General features: G+C 36.6%; 1 protein-coding gene across 4 annotated transcripts in view; it reads left to right on the top strand.

The window, feature by feature from the left end:
- The window catches only part of NRPA2 (nuclear RNA polymerase A2), a 44,472-nt gene extending 18,100 nt beyond the window's left edge, over positions 1–26,372 (top strand). For all 4 annotated transcript variants that reach the window (XM_039030093.2, XM_090312940.1, XM_090312939.1 and 1 more), the window contains 15 exons: positions 932–1,019; positions 1,553–1,668; positions 4,447–4,574; positions 4,654–4,733; positions 6,223–6,464; positions 6,552–6,716; positions 6,841–7,005; positions 7,291–7,365; positions 8,340–8,443; positions 8,539–8,614; positions 17,010–17,138; positions 17,233–17,373; positions 23,912–24,124; positions 24,414–24,671; positions 25,604–26,372. In XM_039030093.2, the coding sequence (XP_038886021.1) occupies positions 932–1,019; positions 1,553–1,668; positions 4,447–4,574; positions 4,654–4,733; positions 6,223–6,464; positions 6,552–6,716; positions 6,841–7,005; positions 7,291–7,365; positions 8,340–8,443; positions 8,539–8,614; positions 17,010–17,138; positions 17,233–17,373; positions 23,912–24,124; positions 24,414–24,671; positions 25,604–26,014 (2,391 nt within the window). In that variant the 3' untranslated portion in view covers positions 26,015–26,372. The remainder of the gene's footprint in view (positions 1–931; positions 1,020–1,552; positions 1,669–4,446; positions 4,575–4,653; positions 4,734–6,222; positions 6,465–6,551; positions 6,717–6,840; positions 7,006–7,290; positions 7,366–8,339; positions 8,444–8,538; positions 8,615–17,009; positions 17,139–17,232; positions 17,374–23,911; positions 24,125–24,413; positions 24,672–25,603) is intronic.
- The last annotated feature ends 689 nt before the right edge of the window (positions 26,373–27,061 follow it).

The following is a 27,061-nucleotide window of genomic DNA, read 5'->3' on the forward strand; positions in this document are numbered from 1 at the left end:
CTTCCTATCCGATGACAAATTGCCATGTAATGTAATCTGCTACCCAAAGGCAACGAGGTTTCAAAAAGCTTCTCCAGTTGGCCAAAATATTATTTAAAGATATATGAAAAAAATATTACCAAGCCTACATTAAGTAGCCGTAAGAAAAGGGCATCCTTGAATGATAAAAAATTTCTATCGTTTCCTAACAAAAAATTGTGGTTCCTCTCTAACGATGGAAAAAAAAGGGAAAGAAAGGGATAAAAGGAAACTTGTAATATAATTGAGCCAAAGTACTTGCCTTGTCTGGAAAGGATGCAACTGGAAAAGAGAGGTAATGTCATTCATCTTTTAAAAAGTAGCCGCGAAGTAGCAGATCCTCTCCTGCAGAGCAGACTTTTTGCGACTTTTTATACAAAAATAGAAAACAAGTAACTCGCCCAACCCAATTAAAGGTGTATCACATGCCAAATTGATGGAACACATACAACACCGATGCTACTTTTATTGAATATTAAAGAAATACTTTTCTGTAGAAATATAATATTTTATTATGCTATTTACTAAGATTTTTCTAAACGATAATAGTTGAAATTAAGCTATTCAAAAGCCATGCTTTTTTTCAATCAATAGGTAAGTGTGTGATCTTCTCTTTGCAAGGAGGTTGGAGTTATCAAGAAACGTTGTGTCAATACTATGCAGACTCTACAAATAATTTGATAGATTCAGTTATTTGAGTCATTTCTATACTGTGTTAATAATAGCTTGACTCTGTTAATACAAATTCCATTTCTATTAGAAAAATATAACTGGACCTTAATAACCTTTTTCCTGTGATAAAGTTTATTTGTTAGTTCCCGTGTGTGTGTATGAATGTATGTATATATGTATGTATGTAATATAATATAAGGTTTATTTGTCAGTGAAAACTGTTGTTTGATGTGAATTCTAGGAGAAACTAGAAGATTGGTTGCAAAAGGTGAAAAAGCTTCTTCAAGATGAAATTAGTAATCCCAACAAAAATTTTGAATTCTGCAGCTGTAAGTTTTCTTGAACGCTTTAGGTTGATTTTTATTTGTCAGATTAACTTTCGTTGACTTACCGGCTCTTGATGCATTCTTACATTGATTGTTATCATTACTTCCATCAACTTCTTTAGTGTTAATCTGTCCTTGAATACTATAATTTAATCTTTATCAAGAATGCAGCTATCTCTATTTCTATCGGAATGTGAAATACCGTGCCTTGAAATTTACAGACATAAGGGGCATCCTCTTTAGCTAACTAAGAGGACCTTTACTTACCGTTGGTTTTGTATTTCAATCAGAGTTTAAACCTTCTTTGTACACCATCGTTTCTTCTTAAAAAAACAGAAGAAAAAGTTCAAAACTTTAATTCTATATTTTCTTTTGTAAATGAAATCTTCTTTTTTTGTTTAAAAAAGAGCTTCAATTTTATATTTAATTTTTAAACATTAGTTTGACATTTAATCAGAAGTAATTATCTTCAAATTCAATGTCAGTAGTACTTACTCTTTTCGTTTCTGAAAGTTTCAACTCGTTTATATCATCAGTAGCTCATGTCAAGAAGGTCATGGACAAGAATCCATCGAAACAGATTAGTTTAGCTGTTGAAAATATGTTGAAAACTGGAAGACTCGTTACACAAACAGGCCTAGATCTGCAGCAGGTAAGAATGTACTGGTTATACAACATGTGATATGGTGTTTGGTATTTTCTGAATGTTTTATTGAGTTCTTGATCCAGATTTATTATTTACACTTTTACGCTTCAAATTCAAATTTATTTTGTAACTATTCTTTGTTCAAAATAAATTTGAATTCAGAATTTTGGTAATGACATACATGCTTTACAGCTTGAGTTTAGTTATTTTGTTTGGGTTGTATTTCTCCATTAGTTTTTGGCTGCAAAGAGATGAAAACCATGCCAATATATTTTTAAGGTTAACCAACACGTGCGTAATTCAGGTCATTACTTGATATCTACAGTTAATTGGATGAAGAGTATCAGAAATACCATTTTTTTTTTTGGAAATATTAATGAATAGTAACATTGGTGATGTAGCCTAAAGGAGATAAAAGGAGAATTCTCTCCAAGAATCAAGATTGTTGATCTTTTATTAGAATGAATAATGTGTTTGATACAAGAGGGGAAGGTTTCTATTTATAGAGTTTTGTTGCAAGTGGGGGCAAAAAAGGGAATTGACCTAGAATATTACCTGATTATCCAATTAACCCCAATTCTTCTTACATCATTCTACCCCTAAAAAAAAAAACTCGTCATCGAGTTTTAAAAAGAAAAAAATTATGAAGCAAACAAGGAATGAAATAAACTTGTTCAACGGAGTGTGACCAAACCAACCTCCTACATTTTGAACAAAAATATTATGATCAAAGGGATAAATTCGAGACAAAAAAGCCAATATTGCCACCAAAAGATGAACTTCTCCGTCGGCCATAAACCCAAAAAAGATGTTTCTTTCAAGTTCATTCAAAACCTTATTCAAAGGACCAATTATTAAAAAAACCGCCTTCCAAAGAAAATCATTCAAGAATCATGTCTTCTTTGTCATTTGTTTCAAGTTCTTCCATAGTTTGGTGATCCATTTCCAACGCAATCAATGTGTCGTCGTTCTTGCTCAATTCTTGTTCGGTGTTCGATAGCTTTTTTCCACCTTCTTCGTTGGATTTTTCTTCTTCACTTGAGACAATTTGCGAATTAATATCTTCAAATTTTTCTTTTTCTTCTTTTTCTTCTACTTTGTTCGCATGATTTTTGTCCCAATCACCTCCGTTAACTACATGGGTCTTGAAAAGATTTTTCCTAATTTTATCTTCAAGATTTTCTATTTGAAAAGTTTCCAACTGTGATTCCTTTGTTTTTTCTTCCGTATATGAAATCAATCCGTTCTTTAACTCTTGCAAATGAATTGATAAATGATCAATATGTTGAGTTATTTTTCCCAATGAATGTTGGATTTCTTTTGTTGTTTTCTTTATTTCCTTCAATGCTGCGGGATCAAAGTAGTCATTTTGTTGGATTCTTGGATATGTTTCAATCTCGTAGTGGGTATAGAACACATCCATTGATTTTCTTGAATCAACTTTTCTTGGTCGTGTTTCATAACCAAAAGAATAATTTTGAGTCTTGTTCTTCTTGGGCTGTAAAAATCCATTCTTGATGATTCTTAATGAATCTTTAATTCATCTAACTCCCAATCTTTATGTTGATTTTTGGAAAAAATGGGTTTGATTGAATCGTTGGGCCCTTTTTCGATATTTTTGTCTTCTTATTCTGTCCAAAACTGCCTTAGAAACATCATCAGAGTCACTAGAATCACTAGAATCAAATTTCCAAAGTGAATAATGATAGGTTATTTGAGAAAATTAAGCATGGGCAAAATTAGTATGTTGGAAATTTTCTTTTGAACCACTTGAGTTAGAATTCCAGCATTTTTTATTTTTGGAAGTAAATTTAATTTTCTTGCCATACCAATTGTTGTATTTTTTCTTGGCCGCTTTCCTTGGTCAGGAGCATTCCATTCTTGCAAAATCTTGAAAAATCTTTAGTTTCTTCTTTCATTCTTAGAATTTCAAGGGTTCCTTCTAATTAGATGTGTGTTGTTTGGCAACGAGCACAACTCACGAAGCTCCCTCTTGCGATTGGCGTTGCCAAGAGTTTCTCGGTCTTCCACCTGTGGCAATCAAGCTTGGCCTAGGCGATCTCTTTGATACCAAATTGATGTAGCCTAAAGGAGATAAACGGAGAATTCTCTCCAAGAATCAAGATTGATTATCTTTTATTAGAATGAATAATGTGTTTGATACAAGAGGGAAGGTTCCTATTTATAGAGTTTTATTATAAGTGGGAGCAAAAAGAGAATTAACCTAGAATATTAACTTATTACCCAATTAATCCCTATTCTTCTTACATCAATTCGGGGTTGCACCAAAAGACTTATTAGACTAATGGTATTGGTATTGAGGTTCTTATTTCATTTGGCCAAAAGGTCGCTTTCCTTTAACTATAATTATTCTGAATCATCAGCACAATTTGTTTCATATTTCAAATCTAAAGGTTCGTTTCCTGTACCTATAAAGAGTTCTTTTATATTTTATGCATTGAAGTCCTCTTGGTGTTCTCTTCCTAAAAGTTTGAGAGGATTTTCCATAGAAGATAATAATAATAGTAGTCGGGAGGGTTTCATTGTTCCTTTTTAATAGATATTCACTTAGTATTTTGTTTACTTTACTTTATGCTTACTTATGCTGTGCCTGTTACCTTTATGGCTTTAAGGTCTCTTTTTCTCCATGTATCTTGTGTTTTGGAGCATTAGTCCTTTTCATTTTCTTAATGAGTGTGGTATCCTTTTTCCCAAAAATAAAAAACATTTTATATATTTTATATTCTATTTTTGTGCTAAAATATGAATGTTTGACTTCATTAGAGAGCAGGCTTTACAGTTCAGGCCGAACGACTTAATTTCTTGCGCTTTGTGTCTCATTTTCGTGCTGTTCATCGTGGAGCTTCCTTTGCTGGACTTCGCACTACAACAGTGCGGAAATTGCTACCTGAGTATGTTGCTTTATGCCGTTTAGTAAGTTTGTGGTATCATGATTGCGCTTGGCTTTGGTAATGTGGAATTATTGCGTAGGTCTTGGGGTTTTCTTTGTCCAGTACACACTCCTGATGGGGAACCATGTGGCTTGCTGAATCATTTAACCAGCACTTGCAGTAAGTTTACTGTTCATCTGATGTGTCCATATGTGAATTGTTGTACATATCTGTAGCTGTGACACGTGTACAAGAATTTGCTGTGCAGGAGTTTTCTCTTTTCACAGTAAAATTACTTGTTAGGATCTTGGGGCAGTATTTGTACATTTTATACGTAGAACCCTTCTGAATATCTTTAGGGATCTAATTTTTTAAATATCCTTGTGAAATACCACATATTTATATAACAGCTGTTGAAAATATCCTTTACAAACAACCTATCTTTTGGGGCGATGTCTGTACATTTTTTTAAATATCCATGAATGGTTACTGTATCCTATTAAAAAAAAGGAAAAAAAAAAGAATAAAAAACTACAGATTTATGCATTTGGTGCTCCATGTGTATACCTTACCTTCAATTGGTGGTCTTAATTTGAGATGATGAAAATATAAGATATATTTAATTGTACTACTTAGGTCTTTTTATATAGAAGAGAGACCTGTTACATGTATGGAAAGAATAATGACAACAAAGACTAAATATTGACAATTAATATTTACACACTGATAGTCGAAATTCCAATACCCCCTCAAGCTAGTTTAAAGACGTTTTCCATACCCAACTTGTCAATTAGTTAGTCAAGTTGCTTCTTTGGGAGCCTTTAGTTAATATCTCAAGTATTTATTTTAAATTTATTTAAGAGAATTGAGTGTTCTATTTTGCATTGTGAAAGTCACGTTTTCAAGATTTATGTTTAAATTGAAGTGTTTTTGTCTTCTTTGTTTAGCTTTGGTCTTGGGTCGGATTGTTGACTTTGATTTGGTTTTTCTTATTGTCTTTACTTTTTGTTTCGTTGTAATTTTAGCAATAGACTCTTTTCATTACATCAATGAAAAATTGTGTTTCCTTTTAAAAAAAATTGCATTTTAGCAAAAAATCATTGTTCTACATATTTACTAATACCATATAAAGCTTCCAAACCTTTTTATTTAATCTATAATGATGCGTGGAGTTCTTCTAAAATCATAACTCATAGGGCGAAGAGATGGTTTATTATCTTTATTGACGACCATACTCGTCTATCTTGGGTTTATTGGGATGAGGAATTACAGGACATACATCTTAAACTGAGTTTTGAGTCTACTACCTAGGGCCAACTTCACTCCCACAAGGGATGTGTTAATTGACTAGACTCAATAACAAGAATAGACAATGGCAAAACATTGACTTACACAGTATGACAGTAATTAAAGACAAGTTAAGGGAAATGTTATAATCATGGAAAATCACATGTGGGTTATATGCCTTAACTGACAAATTATAATAATTAGTAATGCTCTCGCTAAATTTGTTAATCATTTTGGTACTTATATTGTCATTATAAAATTTTGTGTTGGCTGCACGGATAAGTTCTTCCACGCTGCTATTTAGTAGTGTAATGGCTAGTCTTTATATTTGCACGTAGGGGATGAAAATTTTTCCCTTGGATTCTATGTTTTTCTATTTCAGGAATTACATCATACTTCAATTCTCAAGGAAAAGTTAGGGACTTCTTCAAAATAAGGACGTCTATTCTGAGTGTTCTAATTGCAGTTGGAATGATACCATCCCTACCGAAGCTTGTTCAAATGGGTCCCCCTGACGTTCTTAATGTTCTTTTAGATGGTCGCATCGTTGGTTATATATCATCCAGTGAAGTAGAGAAAATTGTTGCTCATTTACGACGATTAAAAGTTTTATCTTCCCACGTGGTTTGTAGTTGTCCATTTTTCTGCTATTTCATGTCTTTTTTTTCTTCCCTATTTTCTCATTCTTATTGTTTGAATGTCATGTTTCAGATTCCTGAAGATCTGGAAGTTGGATATGTACCTTTGAGTATAAGTGGAGCATATCCTGGTTTATACCTTTTCACATCTCCTTCTAGATTTATTCGACCAGTTAAAAATCTTTCAATCTCTTCTGAGGACAATCAAAATATTGAACTCATTGGCCCATTTGAACAGGTTATAAGACAGTTCAGACCTATTAAAAAAAGTTCCCTTTTTGGCTTTAATGTTAGATTTGTATGGAACTTGTTTTCTGGATGTCAGCAAGCTAAAAAAATTGACTCATTATTTTTTTAAACAGGTATTTATGGAAATACGATGTCCTGATGGGGGTGATGGTGGGAGGAAAGATGAGTTTCCTGCGACACATGAAGAAATCCATCCAACTGGGATGCTTAGTGTGGTTGCTAATCTTACCCCCTGGTCTGATCACAATCAGAGCCCACGTAATATGTACCAATGCCAGGTTTCCTCCTCATGGATATTATGGAAGTTGTGTTTCAAAATAGTTCTCTATATTTAAAAAGTAGAAAGTAATCGTTTAAAATAAAAGTTCAATAATAAAAGATGTATTTCTAAGCAGTTCATAAAATTAAAAAATAATAGGAAAATTTTAAAATGATAATTATTTTAAGAAAATACACGCAAATATGTCCCAAAAGGTGCTTTTACTTTATTTCATTTTTAAAATGATGTTTATTTTGAATTTGTTCTCCTAACTTTTCTTTTGAATTTGTTCTCCCGACTGTAGATGGCAAAACAAACAATGGCATTCTCCCTGCAAGCTATTCGGTACCGCGCAGATCAAAAGCTATACCATCTTCAAGTTTGTTGCCATCTTCTTTATTTTTGTTATACGATTTCTCATTTGAGCAAGAGCACCCAAGTCTCTCTGTTTTCCATCCAGCAATGGTTATTGGATAGTGATTTTAATTGACATATTGATAGTATATGCTTGCTCGATTTATTTTAATTTATTTTTAACAAGTAATGAGATTTTTTATCGATAAGATGAAAATAAAATGAGACTAATACTCAAAATATACAAACTCCACATATGAGGGAAAAAAAAAAAGAGAAAAATATATTGGCATGCAAACCAAGGGAAGGGAGTACTAAACATCTCCCAGGTTTTTTTTTCCTAATATGTGAGTGTCCTGACTAGCTTATGGGCACCTTGATTAATCTCACAAGATAAGTCGCCTGACCCTACAACATTTAGATGTCAAGGAAACACTCTAAACCCTAAAAGAGAATTCCATATAGATGCTGCAAGTTTGACCAAAGGTCTAACACTAAACAGAGACTAACAGAGAGATCTGAGGTTTGATTTATTCTGAAAAATCCCTCTGATCTCCAAACTTTGCCTTAACTTTGATGCGAAATTGTTAAAGTGAGGCTAATATTAAACAGATCCAAACAAAATGTAAGCTTTTGGAATTGCTGGACTCGAAGACTTCAAAATAATATTTCTCAAAAAAAAAAATGACTTCAACATAATTGGAACTGAAATTGAAATCTTATTACCTGGTGTCGAGTGTCTTGGATCACTTGTTTTGTTGATCAAAGGTGTGATTAACATCCATTATATTCTTTCACTATCTGCCATGCTGATGACAATGTAGAAGATGTTGATATAACTCGATTCTTGTTTTGATGTAAATTTGTGACTTGAGCCAAAATGTGCAATACACTTGATGTGTTCGTGCGTTCGGTTATCAATTTGTCTTCCATTCCATGTTTGAAGCTTTCGGTTGTTTGCTTGCAATAATGTGCAGACTTACTTTGAAATGTTTGTAGACTCCTCAAACCCCTATTGTTCGTACGAGTACATATATGAAATACAACATAGATGAATATCCAACTGGCACGAATGCAATAGTGGCAGTGTTGGCATATACTGGGTAAGAAACAAAGATTGTAGGATAAAGTTTTCAGATGGGATTGATTTATGTTTTTTGTAGTCCTAATCAATCTATTTTATTCATGATGTACGTAGTTATGACATGGAGGATGCAATGATTCTGAACAAGTCCTCTGTGGAGCGTGGAATGTACCATGGACAAATATATCAGGTTTGTTTATGGTGTGCTTCTCTTTATGGTAAATGTAAAAGTGTGGTCTTCATAACTCTCACTACTATACAATTACTCAACTTTTTCATTCTTTCGTATATCCTCATCCTTTTCCAGATACCACCATCTCTAATGCATGCAAGTAATCTAATAGTGAAATAGAGCTAAGTTATTTCATTGAAAAAGCTATATTGGTTTCTTTCTTAAGTCTAGTGTAACTCAATCTTGCCTGCTGATCTTAACTTCCTAAACAACTAGAAAAGTTATCAGGAATGTGAAACTAAAAACTGCGAAGTTATGAAAGTTAAACTTCAACAAAAATTCTACTGCAATCCTTCTTCTGCCCTAATAATCGTTTGACACTACTGGGTAATGTCTTGGAAAGCAAACCTTTCATTGGCACTAGATAGTCTAACATCCCCTGAACGTTCATACATCTCGATCGTTTATTGTAAAGTTACATGTTATACATGGCTTCCTCTATCTGGTTTTGTCGGATTAATGGCCAAGGGCTTTCCCACTTGATTGGCTCTTTTCTTTTGGTTAATCATTCCCTCACTCCTTTTCAAATGTGCTCATGATGGGGCTTCGAGAAGAAGGGACTTGGTTCTTTAGGGGTAATAGTTCAAATCCTACGGCAGCCACCTACCTAAGATTACAAATATTCACTTCTTTGATCTTGTGAATTCCATCCCCAAGGAATATCTTAATGTTCTCAAATCCTTGATCTTAAATTCTCTAGCAAGTTTTTTCTTGAGTTCAACTACACCTCCTTCATCATTACTTGGGAGAATAATATCGTCTATTTAGACAATCAAAATTTAGATCTTTTTATTTTTTGATTGTTTATAAGATATAGTATGATCTTCTTGACTTTGAAGATATCCATGGCTAGACATAACTTTTATAATCTGTTCAAACCAAGCTCTTGAAGATTGCTGGAAACTATATATGGATTTCTTTAATTAGCAAATTCCACTCCATTCAAATTCCTTCTCAAAATCGGATGTAGGGTTTCGACAATGACAATGACCATTAGGGTTTGGTAGTACTGTTGATGGCTACGGTTTAGAAATGTTGGCAGCAGGTATGGTTTCTAAAGGGGTGTTTGGGGCAAGTAGTGAAATAGTGAGCTCCAAGGAGTGATGAATTTTAGGGAGTTGTGAACTTATGGGGCCTAACCGTGTAAGGTGATGTAGCCTGAAGAAGATAAAAGGAGAATTTTCTCCAAGAATCAAGATTGTTGATCTTTTATTAGAATGAATTCTTCTCACTATGTTGTTCTTTCCTGTACCGACAATTTGTTTGGTCTAGCTAAGCAGTTTGCATTGTTTTGGCTGTGTTTCAACTGTTTCTCTTGTCCTTCTTGTGTATGTATGTATGTACTTTGGATATGATGGGGCGCTATGCGGGTGTCAACTTAGTTGAGACGTCCGGGTGTGCTTGCTGATCCTTAGGTCTCTTGCTCATTGTCTAATACTTTTGTACCTTGAGCTTTTGTCTCACTATGTCATACATGAGGGGAAAGTTCCTATTTATAGAGTTTTACATCAAATGGGGGTAAAAAGGGAATTAACCTAGAATATTACCTAATTATCCAATTAACCCCTATTCTTCTTACATCATTCTACCCCTCCAAAAAGCAAACTCGCCCTCGAGTTTTTAAAAGAAAAAAATTATGAAGCAAACAAGGAATGAAATAAACTTGCTGAACGGAGTATGACCAAACCAACCTTTTATATTTTGAACAAAAATATTATGATCAAAGGTATAAATTCAAGACAATCTAATATTGCCACCAAAAAATGAACTTCTCCATCGGTCATAAACCCAAAAAATATGTTTCCTTCAAGCGCATTCAAAATCGTATTCAAAGGACCAATCATTACAAAACCACCTTCCAAGGAAAATCGTTTAAGAATCACGTCTTCTTTATCATTTACTTCAAGTTCTTTGACAGTTTGGCTATCCATTTCCACCGCAATCAGTGTGTCGTTCTTGTTTGATTTTTACTTGGTGTTTGATACTTCTTTTTCACTTTCTTCGTTGGATTTTTCTTCTTCATTTGAAACTATTTCCAAATCAACATCTTCACGTTCTTGTTTTTCTTCAATTTTATCTTCAAGATTTTCTATTTGAAAATTTTCCAACCGTGATTCTTTTGTTTTTTCTTTGGTATATAAAATCAATCCGTTCTTGAACTCTTGCAAATGAATTGATAGTTGATCAATATGTTGAGTCACTTTCCCCAAAGCACTTTGGTTTTCTTTTTTTGTTTTCTTTATTTCCTCCAATGCTACAGGATCTAAGTAGTCATTTTATTGGATTCTTGAATATGTTTTAATCTCATGTTAGGTATAGGACTCATCTATTGATTCTTTTGAATCAACCTTTCTTGATTGTGTTTCATAACCAATAGAGTAATTTTGAGTTTTGAACGTTTTTCTTGGGCTGTAAAAATCCATTCTTGATGATTCTTTAATTCATCTAACTCCCAATCTTTACGTTGATATCTTGAAAAATGGGTTTGATTGGATCTTTGGGCCGTTTTCCTATATTGTCTTCTTCTTATTCCATCCCAAATTGCCCTTGTTACATCATCAAAATCACTAGAATCACTAGAATCAAATTTCCAATGTGGATAATGATAGGTTCTTTAAGAAAATCGAGCATGGGCAAAATTAGTATGTTGAAATTTTTCTTCGGAATCACTTAGTCAGAATTCCAGCATTCTTTTTTGAAGTAAATTTGATTTTCTTGCCCATACCAATTGTTGTATTTTTTCTTGGACACCTTTGGTCGTTAATGGTCCATTCTTGCAAAATTTTGAAAAATGTTTGGTTTCTTCTTTCTTTCTTGGAATTTCAAGGGTTCCCCCTAATTAAATGTGTGTTGTTTGGCAATGAGCACAACTTACGAAGCTCTCTCTTGTGATCAACGTCGCCAAGAGTTTTTCAGTCTTCCACTGGCGGAGTCAATCTTGGCCCAGGCGGTCGCTCTGATGCCAATTGATGTAGCCTAAAGGAAATAAAAAGAGAATTCTCTCCAAGAATCAAGATTGTTGATCTTTTATTAGAATGAATAACGTATGTCATACAAGAGGGGAAAGTTCCTATTTATAGAGTTTTACTACAAATGGGGGTAAAAAGGGATTAACCTAGAATATTACTTAATTATCCTATTGAAAATAAGTGTTTTAGCCCTAGGGGTAGTTTTGTAATTTAGCCTTGCCCTAGGGTTTCCTACTTGTCTATTTATTTGAGCAGTCGTTCTTGTATTCGGATCATCAGAAAATAATAAAAAGTAGTCTAGTATCGTGGTTTTTTCTCCTTGTTTTAGGGTTTTCCATGTAAAACTTGTGTTCTTTTCTTCCACCTTTTTCATCATGGTATCAGAGCATGACGACTAAACCCTAATCGTCATTGATGAGAATCAACCACAGTCTCCATCGACAACCTCCACAGGAATCAGTGGCGCCACCAACGTTGCTGTTGCCGTCGCGATACAGGCAGTTGGACGGTATTTCCAGATCGCATTACCACACCTTCTCCAGTCGGTGTCATTCACGACTGGAACAGGAACTAGCCCAGACGGAGCCGCCCAACCGAGACCCACCAAACACACTCGATCCAGTCGTAGCCGAACATCCCCACTGTCGTTGGCTTCAATCCAACCACTGTCCATCTGCGCTCGCACTAGCCGCTATCCTTTTCATTAGGTGCAACCGCAGTCGAAGCCGATCAAGCCGACCACCATGCCGTTGACTTCCTTCGACCAACGCAGCTGGATTCCCACATCAGAGTCGGTTCCCAAATAAACCCAGCTACTATTCCTCCATTTGACCAACATGGATCTGATCGATCGTGCAACGCCTGGGTGAACAGCCTCCCAGCCACGCCAAGTAGCAGCGATCGCGGTGGGTTCAATCGGTGGCGCCAGCACCAATCAGCTAATGGTCTTCGAGCTTGGAGTCTTCTTCTCTGTTTCTTGGATAGTAACCCGCTTCAGGGAATCAGGGCAATATAGGTCCTGTAAGTTTTTCCCCAAATGAGGTCAAACGACAGTTTGTTCATCTTCAACAGCAGATTGTAGCTTTCGGGGCAGTTTTTGGTGCAAACCCGCAACCAGTTCACCCAGATCTTTCTGCCAATATACCGATGTATTTGAGAATCCAGTAAATTCTTTCCCTGCTTTACCCATAACAATTTTCTTGTCTGGTTCAATGGGAAATTCTGCATGGTTTATTATTGGAGAAAAGCTAAATGGCCAGAATTGCAGATGGGTCGTTTGCTCCGATTGCAGGAAAGGGCTATCTTTCACCGTTCGAGGGTTTAATGTTACGGGATGTGCTACATGTTCCAATAATTTCTTATAACTTATTGTCTATCAGTAAGATTATAAGAGATCTGGGTTGTCAAGCTGTTTTCTCACCTGATTCTGTTTTATTGCAGGATCTGAACTTGGGGATGTCGATTGGCACTGCCCGGCACAATAGGGGGCTCTATTTCCTGACTGCCGATGCTTCCTCTAGGGATTGTTATAGGGCTAGTTTCGTTTCTTCTTGTTATTCTACTTTTGAAAAAGACTTTACGTTATGGCATTTTCGTCTTGGGCATCCTAGTTTTCAATACATGAAATATTTATTCCCTCATCTATTTTGTAATGTTGATATTTCTTCTTTGACTTGTGATATGTGTATTTGGGCCAAATAACATCGTGTCTTGTTTACTCTCAACTTTACAAGCCATCCAGACCTTTCACCCTTATCCATAGTGATGTTTGGGGTACTTCACCCATCACCACCTCTACTGGCAAACGTTGGTTCGTGACCTTTATTGATGATCACACTCGGCTTACTTGGGTCTTCCTTCTTACAGATAAGTCCGAGGTATCGTTTGTGTTCCAATAGTTTTATACCACTGTGGAGATCCAGTTCAACACGAAAATTGCCATTTTACAGAGTGATAACGGGCGTGAGTTCTTCAACAATTCTTTTCAGGATTTTCTAGCATCTAAAGGAGTTGTCCACCAAAGTTCCTGTGCCTACACTCCTCAGCAAAATGGAGTGATTGAAGGAAAGAATCACCATTAGGTTGAAGTTGCTCGTTCCCTCATGTTGTCCACTTCCCTTCCGTCCTATTTATGGGGGATGCTATCCTTACTGCAGCCCATCTGATTAATCGCATGCCTTCTCGTGTCCTAAAATTTCACATCCCTCTTGATTGTTTCAATGAGTCGTATCAAACCACCCGTCTTATCCCTGATGTGCCTCTCCGGATGTTTGGGTGTGTTGTCTTTGTTCATGCCCACAGTCCTAATTGCACAAAGTTTACCCCTCGTGCTCAGAAATGTGTGTTTGTTCGGTATTCTCTCCATCAACGTGCGTATAAATGTTACAACCCACCTTCTTGAAAGTATTTCGTTTCCATGGATGTTACCTTTCTCGAGGATCAACCTTTTTTTCCTATTAGTCATCTTCAGGGGGAGAGTTCTAGTGAAGAGACTAATTGGTCCACATCTCTAATTCCATTAGAGTTGTCGCCTGAACTTGACCTTACCTTAAGTAGTAATGACACGGTTCTCCCCACCAATCAAGTCTCGTGGATAACATACTATAGGAAGAATCTCAGGAAGGAAATAGTGTCACCTGTTGCTTCTCCGACTCCGGTCCATAAGTTTGACCCAACGTCAGCTCCAGGTACTTTTATTTCTGTCTCTAATGATATTGGTGCTTGTTCTGAGAATGATACGTGTAGTGTGGGTAAAAAGGAAGAAATTGTCGACAGTTGTGCCAAGGACGCCATGTGCAATGCATATGCAATTGAAAATAACAGTGTTGAGGAAACGACTCCAAGAGAGTGAGAGTGTTACAAGGGAGGATGAATGTGTGAGAGATCCCTTGGAAGATAAAGCTCTGGAGCAGAATATTGAATGTGGTGAAGGGTCAGACGAGATAAAATGTCATGATGCCTCTCTTGATCTTCCTATTGCCCTGAGGAAAGGTATTAGATCCTATACGAAGTATCCTATGCATACTTACATGTCTTATAGTAACTTGTCACTCGAATTCAAGGCTCTTACCACAAGTCTGGATACAGTAATGATGCCAAGTAGTATACATGTGGCAATGGAGATTCCTGAGTGGAAAGCTGCAGTTATAGAGGAAATGAGGGCTCTTGAGAAGAACAACACTTGGGATCAAGTCTCACTCCTTAAAGGACACAAGACAGTTGGATGCAAATGAGTGTTCATCATAAAATACTAGTCTGATGGAACGATTGATAGATACAAGGCTAGACTGGTTGCCAAAAGCTTTATCCAGACCTTTGGAATAGGACTACTCAGGAACTTTCTCTCCGGTGGCCAAGCTTAATACCGTCCGGGTTCTTTTGTTTATGGTTGTGAACAAAGATTGGCCTCTTCATCAACTTGATGTAAAAAATGCATTTCTTAACGGTGAGTTAGAAGAGGAAGTCTACATGAGTCCTCTCCTGGTTTTGAAAGTCAGTTTAAGAACCAAGACTGTAGACTAAGGAAGTCCTGTATGGGTTGAAACATTCTCCGAGGACTTGATTTAACAGATTCACTACCTTTGTGAAATCTCAAGGGTATAATCAAAGACACTCAGACCACACTTTGTTCACAAAGAAGTCTGTATCAGGGAAAATTGCGGTCCTCATTATTTATGTTGATGACATTGTTCTATCCGGTGATGATGCCACAAAGATTATAAGACTTAAAGAGAAAATGTCCAAGGAGTTTGAGATTAAAGAACTTGGAAAATTTAGGTATTTCCTTGGAATGGAAATTGCTCAGTCAAAAGTGGGTATTTCAGTTTCTCAAAGGAAATACACACTTGACTTACTTAAATAGATAGGTATGACTGGGTGTAAGCTCGTTGACACTCTTGTGGAATTCAATGCGAAGCTTAGTAATGTGGATAACAGAATTCCAGTCAATAAAGAGAGATATTAGCGTCTCGTTAGGAAATTGATTTACTTATCCCATACTAGACCTGATATATCCTATGCAGTTAGTGTTATTAGTCAATTCATGCAAGCTCCTTATAAGGAACATATGACGGCCGTTGAACGCATCTTGAGATATTTGAAGATCATGGTAAGGGCTTGATGTTTAGAAAGTTTGATAAACGGTACATTGAACCTTACACCGATTCTGACTGGACAGGTTTTGTTGTTGACAGAAAATCGATGTCTGGGTACTGCACTTTTGTCTAGGGTAATCTGGTTACTTGGAGGAGCAAGAGACAAGGAGTGGTAGCCAGAAGCAGCGTTGAAGCTAAGTACAGGGCAATGAGTCTAGGGATATGTGAAGAGACCGGGTTGAAGAAAGTCTTGTCAGATCTCCATCAAGATAGTGATCTCTCGATGAAACTTTTCTATGACAATAAAGCAACAATAAGCGTCGCAAATAATCCTGTTCAGCATGACAGGAAAAAACATGTGGAGATTGATAGACACTTCATCAAGGAAAGATTGGACAGTGGCGGCATATGCATCCCTTACATTCCTTCAAATCAGTAAGTCGCGGATGTTCTCACAAAAGGGTTGCTTAGACCCGACTTTGATTATTGTATTAGCAAGTTGGATCTTATTGATATCTACGCTCCAACTTGAGGGGGGGAGTGTTGAAAATAAGTGTTTAACCCTAGGGGCAGTTTTGTAATTTAGCCTTGCCCTAGGATTTTCTACTTGTCTATTTATTTGAGCAGTTGTTCTTGTATTCAGATCATCAGAAAATAATAAAAAGTAGTCTAGTATTGTGGTTTTTTCTCCCTGTTCTAGGGTTTTCCATGTAAAACATTGTGTTCTTTTCTTCCACCTTTTTCATCATATCCAATTAACCCCTATTCTTCTTGCATAACAAGGAGTTGATAAGGTATAAAATTGATGATTTTTAGTAGTTAGAGACCCACAAACTCCTTGGGACAAACAAGAAGTGAAGTTCACAACTCATACTTCCTAACTCCTAGTCCTACTTCTCAACTCCTTTGATAAAACAATGCTTAAAAGGTTTCCAGGGTTTAGTACCTTTTCTCTGGATACCATCTCAAATTTGAGATGATAAAGAATATTTTGATATATCAAACTGTGTAACTTAGGTTGTCTTTTACAGAGGAGTGACATTTTTACATATCTGGAAAGAATAATAACTATGCATACCAAATATTGATGACTAATATGTACAAACACATGATAAAATTTCCAACGCTAACAAATGGTTATGGATTCTTTCCGTTTAATGATGGAGTTGATTGACAAATACGAGGTGCACATTCCATGTTTTTTCCCCTTTGACTGATATTTATCAAATTGTTACAACACATTCTTGCTGAAACTAAATCCTTTGTTCATGCACTCTGATAATTTGGCAGACAGAAACTATTGACTTGTCTGATCAGGGCAATAGATCAAGTCGAAGTCAGAAGATCTTTAGGAGGAGTAATATTGATACATCTGTGCGATCTATCATAGATTCAGATGGGCTCCCTTATGTTGGTCAGGTTAAGCCTTATTTTCTGTGTTGCTGTCTTTTTTTTTTTTTTTTTTTTTTTGTTTGCATGTGTTAAAAAGCTAACTAAATTTGATGAGATTCAGATGATACACCCAGATGAGCCCTATTGTAGCATTTATGATGAGGTTGCAGGCACAACCAGAACCATGAAACTTAAAGGTTCAGAAGCTGTTATTGTTGATTATGTGTCTGTTGATGTGAAGAATAAGAAGCACCCTCAAAAGGTAAATAGGGATCTCTTGCGTTATTATCTGAATTGTAACAGCACATAAATTGTTATTGTGGATTATGGTTAACTCAACTTGGGAGCCTCATTTGTGTTAAAGGAAAATTAGGGTTTATGGTTAATTATTGTTTTCCTTTTTGATGTTTTTATTTATGTATTTTTCCTTTAGTGGTTTCTTTACTGTCTATTTATTTTCCTATATAAAAGGTCATTATGCATCATGAATTACTCTGAATTATCCTGATTTATTCAATAATATATAAATTTAACAATTTTCCCCATGTGAGTATTATTATTGCTGAAAATAGGAGGGTTTAGCACTAAGGGCATTTTAGTAATTTATCCTTGCCCTAGAGTTTCCTACTAGTCTATTTATATGAGCAACCTCTCCTTATTGAATTAATAAAAGTATTCCGTATCGTGGTTTTTTCTCCCTATTCTAGTGTTTTCCACGTAAACAAGTGTGTGCTACTTCCTTCTTTTACTTTCATCATGGTATCAGAGTGTGAAGATGAAACCCTAGCCACTATTGAAGAAAACCAATGATAGTCACAATCGCCATCAGCCGACAACAATGGCTCCACAACCATCGATATAGTTGTTGTTGTGTAGATTGCCGTGGAACGGTATTTTCAAACGATTTTCCCTCAACTCCTCAAGTCAGTCGACCCTACTGAAGCCCACCAATCAAGTGAAGCCCAGCTAGCCGGACGTTCGATCGGGCCGACCAGCAGCCAGTTGACCGCGCCGCGACCCAGCAGATTGACGCGACTGGGTTTCGCGCCACGACCCAGTCGAACCCCATCAGCGCAACCCATCCGATTTGAGCTCTCGACCAAGCCCAACCGCAATTGCAACCCAACCGTCGCATCCGTGACATGCTGATTCCTCTTCAGCCTTCGGTTCCAGCCGAGTTCGGTTCCCAGTAGCTTCAGCCAGCAATTTGTCCTGATGGTGAGTGGGTTTGAAGTTGGGGAGTTGTCGTTGCACTATCTCGGACAGCAACCTGTCTAGCCTACCACCACCAACCATATGCACTCTGTTTCAGGGGCTCAGGGCACAACGGACCACACAAATCTATCCCCAACAGAGGTCCAACAACAATTCACCCAACTTCAACAACATATAGTAGCACTCGGGGCAGCCCTTGGGACAACCATGAATATCTAGTCAATTTCAGTCCACTCAAATCTCTCTTCCTACTTACCAATGTATTCAGAAAATCCGGTAACTTCTTTCCCTGCTTTACCCACAGCAAATTTATTGTCTGGATCAATGAGAAATTTTGTAGGTTTTATTATTGGAGAGAAATTGAATGGTCAGAACTATTTCTCGTGGTCTCAATCAATCTATCAAAGATGGCCTGGAAGGACGCCATAAATTTGGGTATTTAACGGGTGAGATACCGAAACCTAGGCCTAGTGATCCTCAAGAACATATCTGGAAGAAAGTGGAGTCGTTACTTCGATCTGTGTTGGTGAATAGCATGGAACCCCAAATAGGCAAACCCCTGCTGTATGCTGCGACTGCTCGGGATATCTGGGATGCAGTTCAGAAGTTATATTCCAAGATACAAAATGCTTTTCTACTTTATACTTTATGTAAACAAGTCCATGAATGTAAACAGGGAACGATGGATGTGACATCATATTTCAACAAGCTGTCTCTACTTTGGCAGGAGATGGACCTGTGTTGTGAGATTGTCTGGCTTGTGGTGGGGTATAGTACTAAAAAATTGAGGAAACAGATCAGGTTTATGATTTTCTTGCAGGCTTGAATTCTAAATTCGATGTGATACGTAGTCAGATATTAGAACAGCGACCAATACCCTCTTTCATGGAAGTCCGTTTTGAGGTTCGTCTTGAGGAAGACAAATCCAGTGCCATGAATAATCTTTTGATCTCTCCAACAGATTCTACTGTGTTTAACGTTAAGTCATCCGGACTAGATAGTGACAAACAGAACAATAAAGTCTCCTCCAGTGTATGAACATTGCAAGAAGCCTTGGCATACTAAAGTTTAGTGTTGGAAGTTGCATGGTAGACCACCAAATGGTAGACGATGTCAGTCACATGATAAGTCAAGTTTTGGACGAGCTCTTATAAGTGAGTCAACAAATGGTGGTTCTCAGCTCCAAGCTTAGGTGAATAATCAAAATGATTTTGGTGCTATTGGTGTAAGTGCCATTGCCCAGTCGGGTACGATTCAATCTTTTGGTCTTATTAGTGTAAATGGTAATAAGTCATGATTTTTAGATTCGGGATCTACGGATCACTTCACTTAATCGATTCATCTGATCAATTTATTTCGTATTGTCCAAGTGCTGGTAATGAAAGAATCAGGATTGCAGATGGGTCATTTGCTCCTATTGTAGGGAAGGGACATCTCTCCTCGTTTGAGGGCTTAACTTTACAAGACGTGTTACATGTTCCAAAAATTTCTTATAACTTATTGTCTATTAGTAAGATTACCAGAGATTTGGGTTGTCAAGTCGTTTTTTCACCTAATGTTGTGTTATTTCAAGACCTGAGCTTGGGGACGACGATTGACGCTGCCTGGCATGATAGGGGGCTCTATTTCCTTAATGCAGATGCTTCGTCTAGGAATTGTGATAGGACTAGTTTGATTTCCTCTTGTTATTCTACTTTTGAAAAAGACTACATGATATGGCATTTTCGCTTTGGGCATCCCAGTTTTCAATATATGAAATATTTATTTCCTCATTTGTTTCATAATGTTGATGTCCCTTCTTTGACTTGTGATGTATGTGTTCGGGTTGAACAACATCGTGTCTCGTTTTACTCTCATCCTTAAAAGCCGTCTAAACCTTTCACTCTTATCCATAGTGATGTTTGAGGTCCTTCACCCATCACCACCTCTACTGGAAAACGCTGGTTCTTGACCTTTATTGATGATCACACTCGACTTACCTGGGTCTTCCTCCTTATTGATAAGTCAGAGGTATCATCGGTGTTCCAATAGTTTTATACCACTGGGAAAACCTAATTCAACACGAAAATTGCCATCCTTCGGAGTGATAACAGGTGTGAGTTCTTCAACAATCCTTTTCGGGAATTTTTCGCATCTAAGGGAATTGTTTATCAAAGTTCCTGTGCATACACTCCTCAACAAAATGGGGTGGCTGAACGAAAAAATTGCTACCTGGTTGAAGTTGCTCGTTCCCTCATGTTGTTTACCTCCCTTCCATCCTACTTATGGGGGGATGTTGTCCTTACTGCAGCCCATTTGATTAATCGCATGCCTTTCCGTGTCCTAAAATTTCGCACCCCGCTTGAATGTTCAAAGAGTCGTACCAAACCACCCGCCTTATTCCTAATGTCCCTCTTTGGGTGTTTGGGTTGTTGCCTTTGTCTATGCCCATGGTCCTAATCACACCAAATTTACTCCCCGTGCTCAGAAATGTATTTATATTGGGCATCCCCTCCATCAACATGGGTATAAATGTTACTGCCCATCTTCATGAAAGTATTTCGTTTTGATGGATGTTATTTTTCTCGAGGATCAACCCTTCTTTCCCATTAGTCATCCTCAAGGGGAGAGTTCTAGTGAAGAGATAATTGGTCCACATCACCAATTTCATTAGATTTACTACCTGAACCTGAGACTGTCCTCCCTACCAAATAAGTCCCGTGGATAACATATTATAGGACGAATATCAGGAAGGAAAAAGTGCCACCTGTTGCTTCTCCGACTCCGTTCCATAAGTCAGACCAACATTAGCTCTAGGTACTTATATCCCTACCTCTAATGATATTGATGTTTGTTTTGAGAATGATATGTGTAATATGGGTGAGAATGAAGAAATATTTGACAATACCGACAATTGTACCAAGGACACATTGTGCGATGGAGATGTGGTTAGAAATAACAATTTTAAGGAAACAACTCGAGAAAGTGATAATATTACAACTTTACAAGGAAGGATGAATGTGTGAAAGATTCCTCAGAAAAGGAAACTCTTAAGCAGAATATTGAATGTGGTGAAGGGTCAGATGAGATAAAAAGTCATGATGCCTTCCTCGATCGTGTTATTGCCTTGAGAATAGGTACTAGATCTTGCACGAAGTACCCTATGCACAGTTATTTGTCTTACAGTAATTTGTCCCTCGAGTTCAAGGCTTTTACTATGAGCCTGGATACAATAACGATACCAAGCAGTATACATATGACAATGGAATTCTGATGGCAAGCTACGGTTATGGAGAAAATGGGAGCCCTTGAGAAAAACAACACTTGGGATCGCGCTTCCTAAAGGACACAAGACAGTTGAATGCAAGTGGGTGTTCACCATAAAGTACAAGTCTGATGGAACGATTGATAGGTACAAGGCTAGTTTGGTTGCCAAAGGCTTTGCTCAGACCTTCGGAATAGACTAGTCAGAAACTCTCTAGTTGCAAAGCTAAAAACCGTTCGGGTCCTTTTTTTAGTGGCTGTGAACCAAGACTGACCTTTCTATCAACTTGATGTGAAAAATGTTTTTCTTATTGGTGAGTTAGAAGAAGTTTACATCAGTCATCCCCTGGGTTTTGAGAGTCAGTTTAATCATCGAATCTGTAGACTAGAAAAGTCCCTGTATGGATTGAAACAATCTTCGAGAGCTTGGTTCGACAGATTCACTACCTTCGTGAAGTCTTTAAGGGTACAATCATGGGCACTCAGATCACACTCTGTTCACAAAAAGGTCAGTATCGGGAAAGATTGTGGTTCTCATTGTTTATGTGGATGACATTGTCCTGTCTGGTGATGATGCCACATAAATTATCAGGCTTAAAGAGAAAATGGCTGAGGAGTCCGAAATTAAAGACTTTGGGAAATTGAGGTATTTTCTCAGAATAAAAGTAGCTTGGTCAAAAGAAGGGATTTCAGTTTCTCAATGGAAATACATGCTTGACTTACTTAAAGAGACGGGTATGACTAGATGTAAGCATGTTGATACTCCTGTGGAATTAAATGCTAAATTAGTGATTTGGATAATAGAGTTTTGGTCAATAAAGAAAGATATCAGCGTCTTGTTGGGAAATTAATTTACCTATCCAATACTAGACCGGGCATATCCTACGTAGTCAGTGTAGTTAGTTAATTTATGCAAGCACCTTATGAAGAACATATGAAGGCTGTGGAGCACATCTTGAGATATTTGAAAACTATACCTGGTAAGGGTTTGATGTTCAGGAAATCTGACAAATGGTGCATTAAGTGTACCACGATTCTGACTGGACAAGTTTTGTTGTTGATAGAAAATCAACATCTGGGTACTGCACTTTTGTACGAGGTAATCTCGTTACTTGGAAGAATAAGAAACAAGGAGTGGTTGCCAGAAGCAACGTTGAAGCAGAGTACAGGGTCATGAGTCTAGGAATATGTGAAGAAATCTGGTTGAAGAAAGTCCTGTCGGATCTCTATCGAGATAGTGATCTCTCGATGAAACTCTATTGTGACAATAAGCAGCAATAAGCATCGCGAATAATCCTGTTCAACATGACAGGACAAAACACGTGGAAATTGATAGACACTTCATCAAAGAAAGACGGGACAATGGCAACATTTGTATTCCATACCTTCCTTCCCGTCAACAAGTTGTAGATGTTCTCATAAAAGGGTTACTTCGACAAAGCTTTGATTTTTGTGTTAGCAAATTGGGTCTTATTGACATCTATGTCCCAACTTGAGGGGGAGAGTTGAAAATAGGAGGGTTTAGCCCTAAGGGCATTTTAGTAATTTATCCTTGTTCTATGGTTTTCTATAGTCTATTTTTATGAGTAGCCTCTCCTGTATTCAGTATTATCAAATTAATAAAAGTGTTTTGTATCGTGGTTTTTTCTCCCTGTTCTAGGGTTTTTCATATAAACAAGTGTGTGCTACTATCTTCCTTTCTTCTTTTACTTTCATCAATTATCAAAGCAAGGAAGTTCCAACTGTTCTTGTTTTTAAATCTATATATATATTTTTATTAACATTCGTGGCTGATATTGATAACTTGATCAGTTCATGATTTGAATAAAGTATTACTGTGCCATGAGCTTCATGGCAAACTCATGATTTGTGGACTATGTTTGTTTGGGCCATGTTACGGGAATTGTGGTCTGTGAGAACCTGGTATATTCCATATATATAGAAAAGATGCATTTTTGAACTTGAGATTGTAAATAGAATTACTTTTCTTGGCCTCTATATAGGCTTGTCGGACCAAAGCTTTTGACAATCTTATCTCTTCTATCACTCCTTCGAAACGTCAATATCTCGAGAAAAAAACACCTTTATAGGTAGATATTTTATCCTCCCTTTTTGTTCCCACGTTTTTAAAAAAATGTATTTTCTACAAATAAAGATTCAATGATCATTAGCAAAGCAGGTCTTATTTTGGATACTCGATGCCTTTTCTGTAATCCTTACCCCGTTGGGGTTGTATTAAATTTATTGTTTTCCTTCGTTTTTAATCAATTCAGGTTTTGTTTTCATGAAAAAGTAGTCTGATGAAGTCTCTTTGCTCTCCGTCCTTTTCTCTATTTGAGCAGGTGAATATACGCTTCCGACATCCCCGGAATCCAGTGATTGGAGATAAATTTAGTAGTAGACATGGGCAGAAAGGTGTTTGCTCCCAGCTATGGCCAGATGTTGATATGCCATTTTGTGGAGCTACAGGAATGCGCCCGGATTTGATTATCAATCCCCATGCTTTTCCTTCGAGAATGACAATTGCAATGTTGATGGAGTCTGTCGCTGCTAAGGTAACAATATCCAGAAACGGAGTAGTTAACTTTTTATTTATTCATAAGAAACCTGAAAATATATTGAGAAACCAGAAGGAACAGCCTAATAGCTGGGGTTCCCATATCAACAGCCCCCTCAGTTAATTTAATAATATAAAATGTGTAGTTGGGGGGTTACGGTTGAAAACGAACAATCGGTGTTCTGTTGGGAAGAAAAGAAATTATGATTTCTGCAGTGTTTCTTTGCTTCTTTTGGCATGCCTGTTAAACCATTTTCTTGTAGTTACAGTTCAATCACTTGTGACAGGGAGGATGTTTAAATGGAGAATTTGTTAATGCGACACCGTTTAGGAGTTCTGTTAAGAAGACTAACGTTGGAGATGAAGAGTCAAACGCCGAGACACTTGTTGATGAACTTGGCTCCACGTTAATTAAAAGGGGATTTAATTACCATGGTCTTGAAGTATTGTACAGTGGGGTTTATGGAACAGAGCTAACATGTGAAATTTTTATCGGACCTGTATATTATCAGCGTCTTCGGCACATGGTTTCTGACAAATATCAGGTAACATTTCTTTTAAACATTTTTTAAACATTTTTTTTAAATTTACGATTACTAAATTATTTTTTTCACATTAGCTTCGAGGTCTTAGCATTATTGGCTTTGTGAAGAATGAATTACTACTGGCTTGTTGGGTTACACTGGCGTCATTTTATTCTTAAGATAGATATTTGTTCTAATCTAATATTATTCCATTTCATGCATCCTTGGTAGCGATTAAGGCAGTGCAACGACTTGGGTCAGAATTGGTCTAGATGCTGACGCATAAAAATGTTTTGTGATTAAACCATAATATCTAAAATGGTCAATACATTTCTAAATAGAGAGTTACGTGGCCTAGAATTCCACTGCAATTACTTTTTTTTTTTTTTAATTTTTTATTAACCGTATTCTTGGCATCTTCTACACTACATACTATCATTTATCTAGTTATTAGAAGTAGGGTGAAATTTAACAAAATATTGTATTAATTTGTTGTGATCTACTATGCAATGTTTGGGAATGGTTGTGAAATGATTAAATTCCCTTTTTGTCATTTTCAAAATCACTCCAAAACACGCTTTTAGTCATTCAAAACCAATTTTGATGATATCAAAATGATATTTAAAAGTGCAAAATTAATTATTAAGTGATTAAAGAATGTAAAATTAATTATTATTAATTTTAAGTGATTAAAGACGTGTTTTGGGTTTCAACACGACAAAAGTGATTTTAACAATTTCAAAATCACTCCCGAACAGTGTTGTAATATGGAATTTATACCCTCTGGAGATCCAAAGTCTCAATAGCATATCATTATCTATTTTCACATTCAACACATGCAACAAGATCTGTTTGTGTCAATGTAGGCGCTTGAGACTTTTATCTTGTTAGGAGTTTGAGCATTTCTGATGTTTACATAGACCATCGATTCATTTTTGTGTTGCTATGATCAGGTTCGTTCCACTGGAACTGTGGATCAAGTAACTCGGCAACCCATCAAAGGTAGAAAAAAAGGTGGTGGTATACGTTTTGGTGAAATGGAGCGCGACTCCATGCTAGCACATGGAGCATCGTACTTATTACATGATAGGCTTCATACATGTTCTGATCATCACATTGCTGATGTATGTTCACTTTGCGGTAGCATTCTTACATCATCTATCGTCCAGCCCCAGAAGCGTGCCGTGCGTGAAATTGGTGGGCTTCCCCCGGGGAAGGCTCATAAAAGGGTTACGTGTCATGCTTGCAAAACAAGTAAAGGTATGGAGACAGTGGCAATGCCTTACGTCTTTAAGTACTTGGCTGCAGAGTTGGCAGCGATGAACATAAAAATGACTCTCCAGCTAAGTAGTGGAGCTGCCTGATTTGAAGAATGTTCATGTTTAAGATCTCTTCCTACGGACCTGCTTGTTTCACAAGTGAGATCAGACTCGACCGGTTTAAAAAACACAACTGGGCTGCTCTCGAGTGAAATCCTACAGCACAGCGGTAAATTTATTGCCATGGAGGCGACCAAATTTTGAGTGTGATATTTTCGTTTTAGGGTCTGAGTTATTGTTAGTTCCCATGTTTGTTCTATTGAAAACATGGGCTGACGAGTTCTCTCTTGGTTTCATTTATAATTTTCATTCCATTCCATGAGCCATGGTGTAACATAAACGAATGATTTTGTAACGCCTGATGAATTTATGGATTATAATTTATAGAAAGAGTGTTCCATTATTAGAGTGCTTCTGCTTTATCAGGAACAAACATTTCAACTAGGATTTATCAGAAAATTTGCGGTGGGCTTAGCCCTCATTTGGGATTTATCCACTTATGTTGGATTTATCAATTCGTAATACAATTGGTGTAATCATAATAAGATTTCATTGATTAATTATTGTAAAATGGGTCACCATGACAAAAGTAATTAGATTATTTTTTATCATATTTATTTTGAATAATGAATTTATCTCATCTATTGTTACTATTACAAATAAATGATTAAAGTAAATAGGACAATTTATAATTTTGATATTGTGACAGAAACAATAATAGTAACAGTGTATGGAAGTGGGTTCCAAATCTTAGTACATATACAAAACATAAGTAAACAACACCAAAAGTAATCAAATGAGACTTTTTTTATATTATCATTGATTTATTAAAATTTTTCCCATGATAAATGTAGCCTTAGTACAAAATAATTTGAGTGTTGTATATAATTGATTATATACCAAATTTGAATTGTTTTTTCAATGAAGGGTTCTTAAAATTCCTTTTTGTTTTCTTTTTTTCTTTTTTCAATAAAGACCTCAAAGTTTGCGACCAAGGGTAATTGAGATAAACATTATGCTTGTGTTGAGCTTTGGAAAGTACATATGAAACTAAGGTATGCTAGAAAGTTAAGAAGAATAGTAAAACAAATG

The sequence above is a fragment of the Benincasa hispida genome, chromosome 4 (assembly GCF_027475165.1).
Source record: "Benincasa hispida cultivar pf3 chromosome 4, pf3_genome.v1.1, whole genome shotgun sequence".
Taxonomy (NCBI): Eukaryota; Viridiplantae; Streptophyta; class Magnoliopsida; order Cucurbitales; family Cucurbitaceae; genus Benincasa; species Benincasa hispida.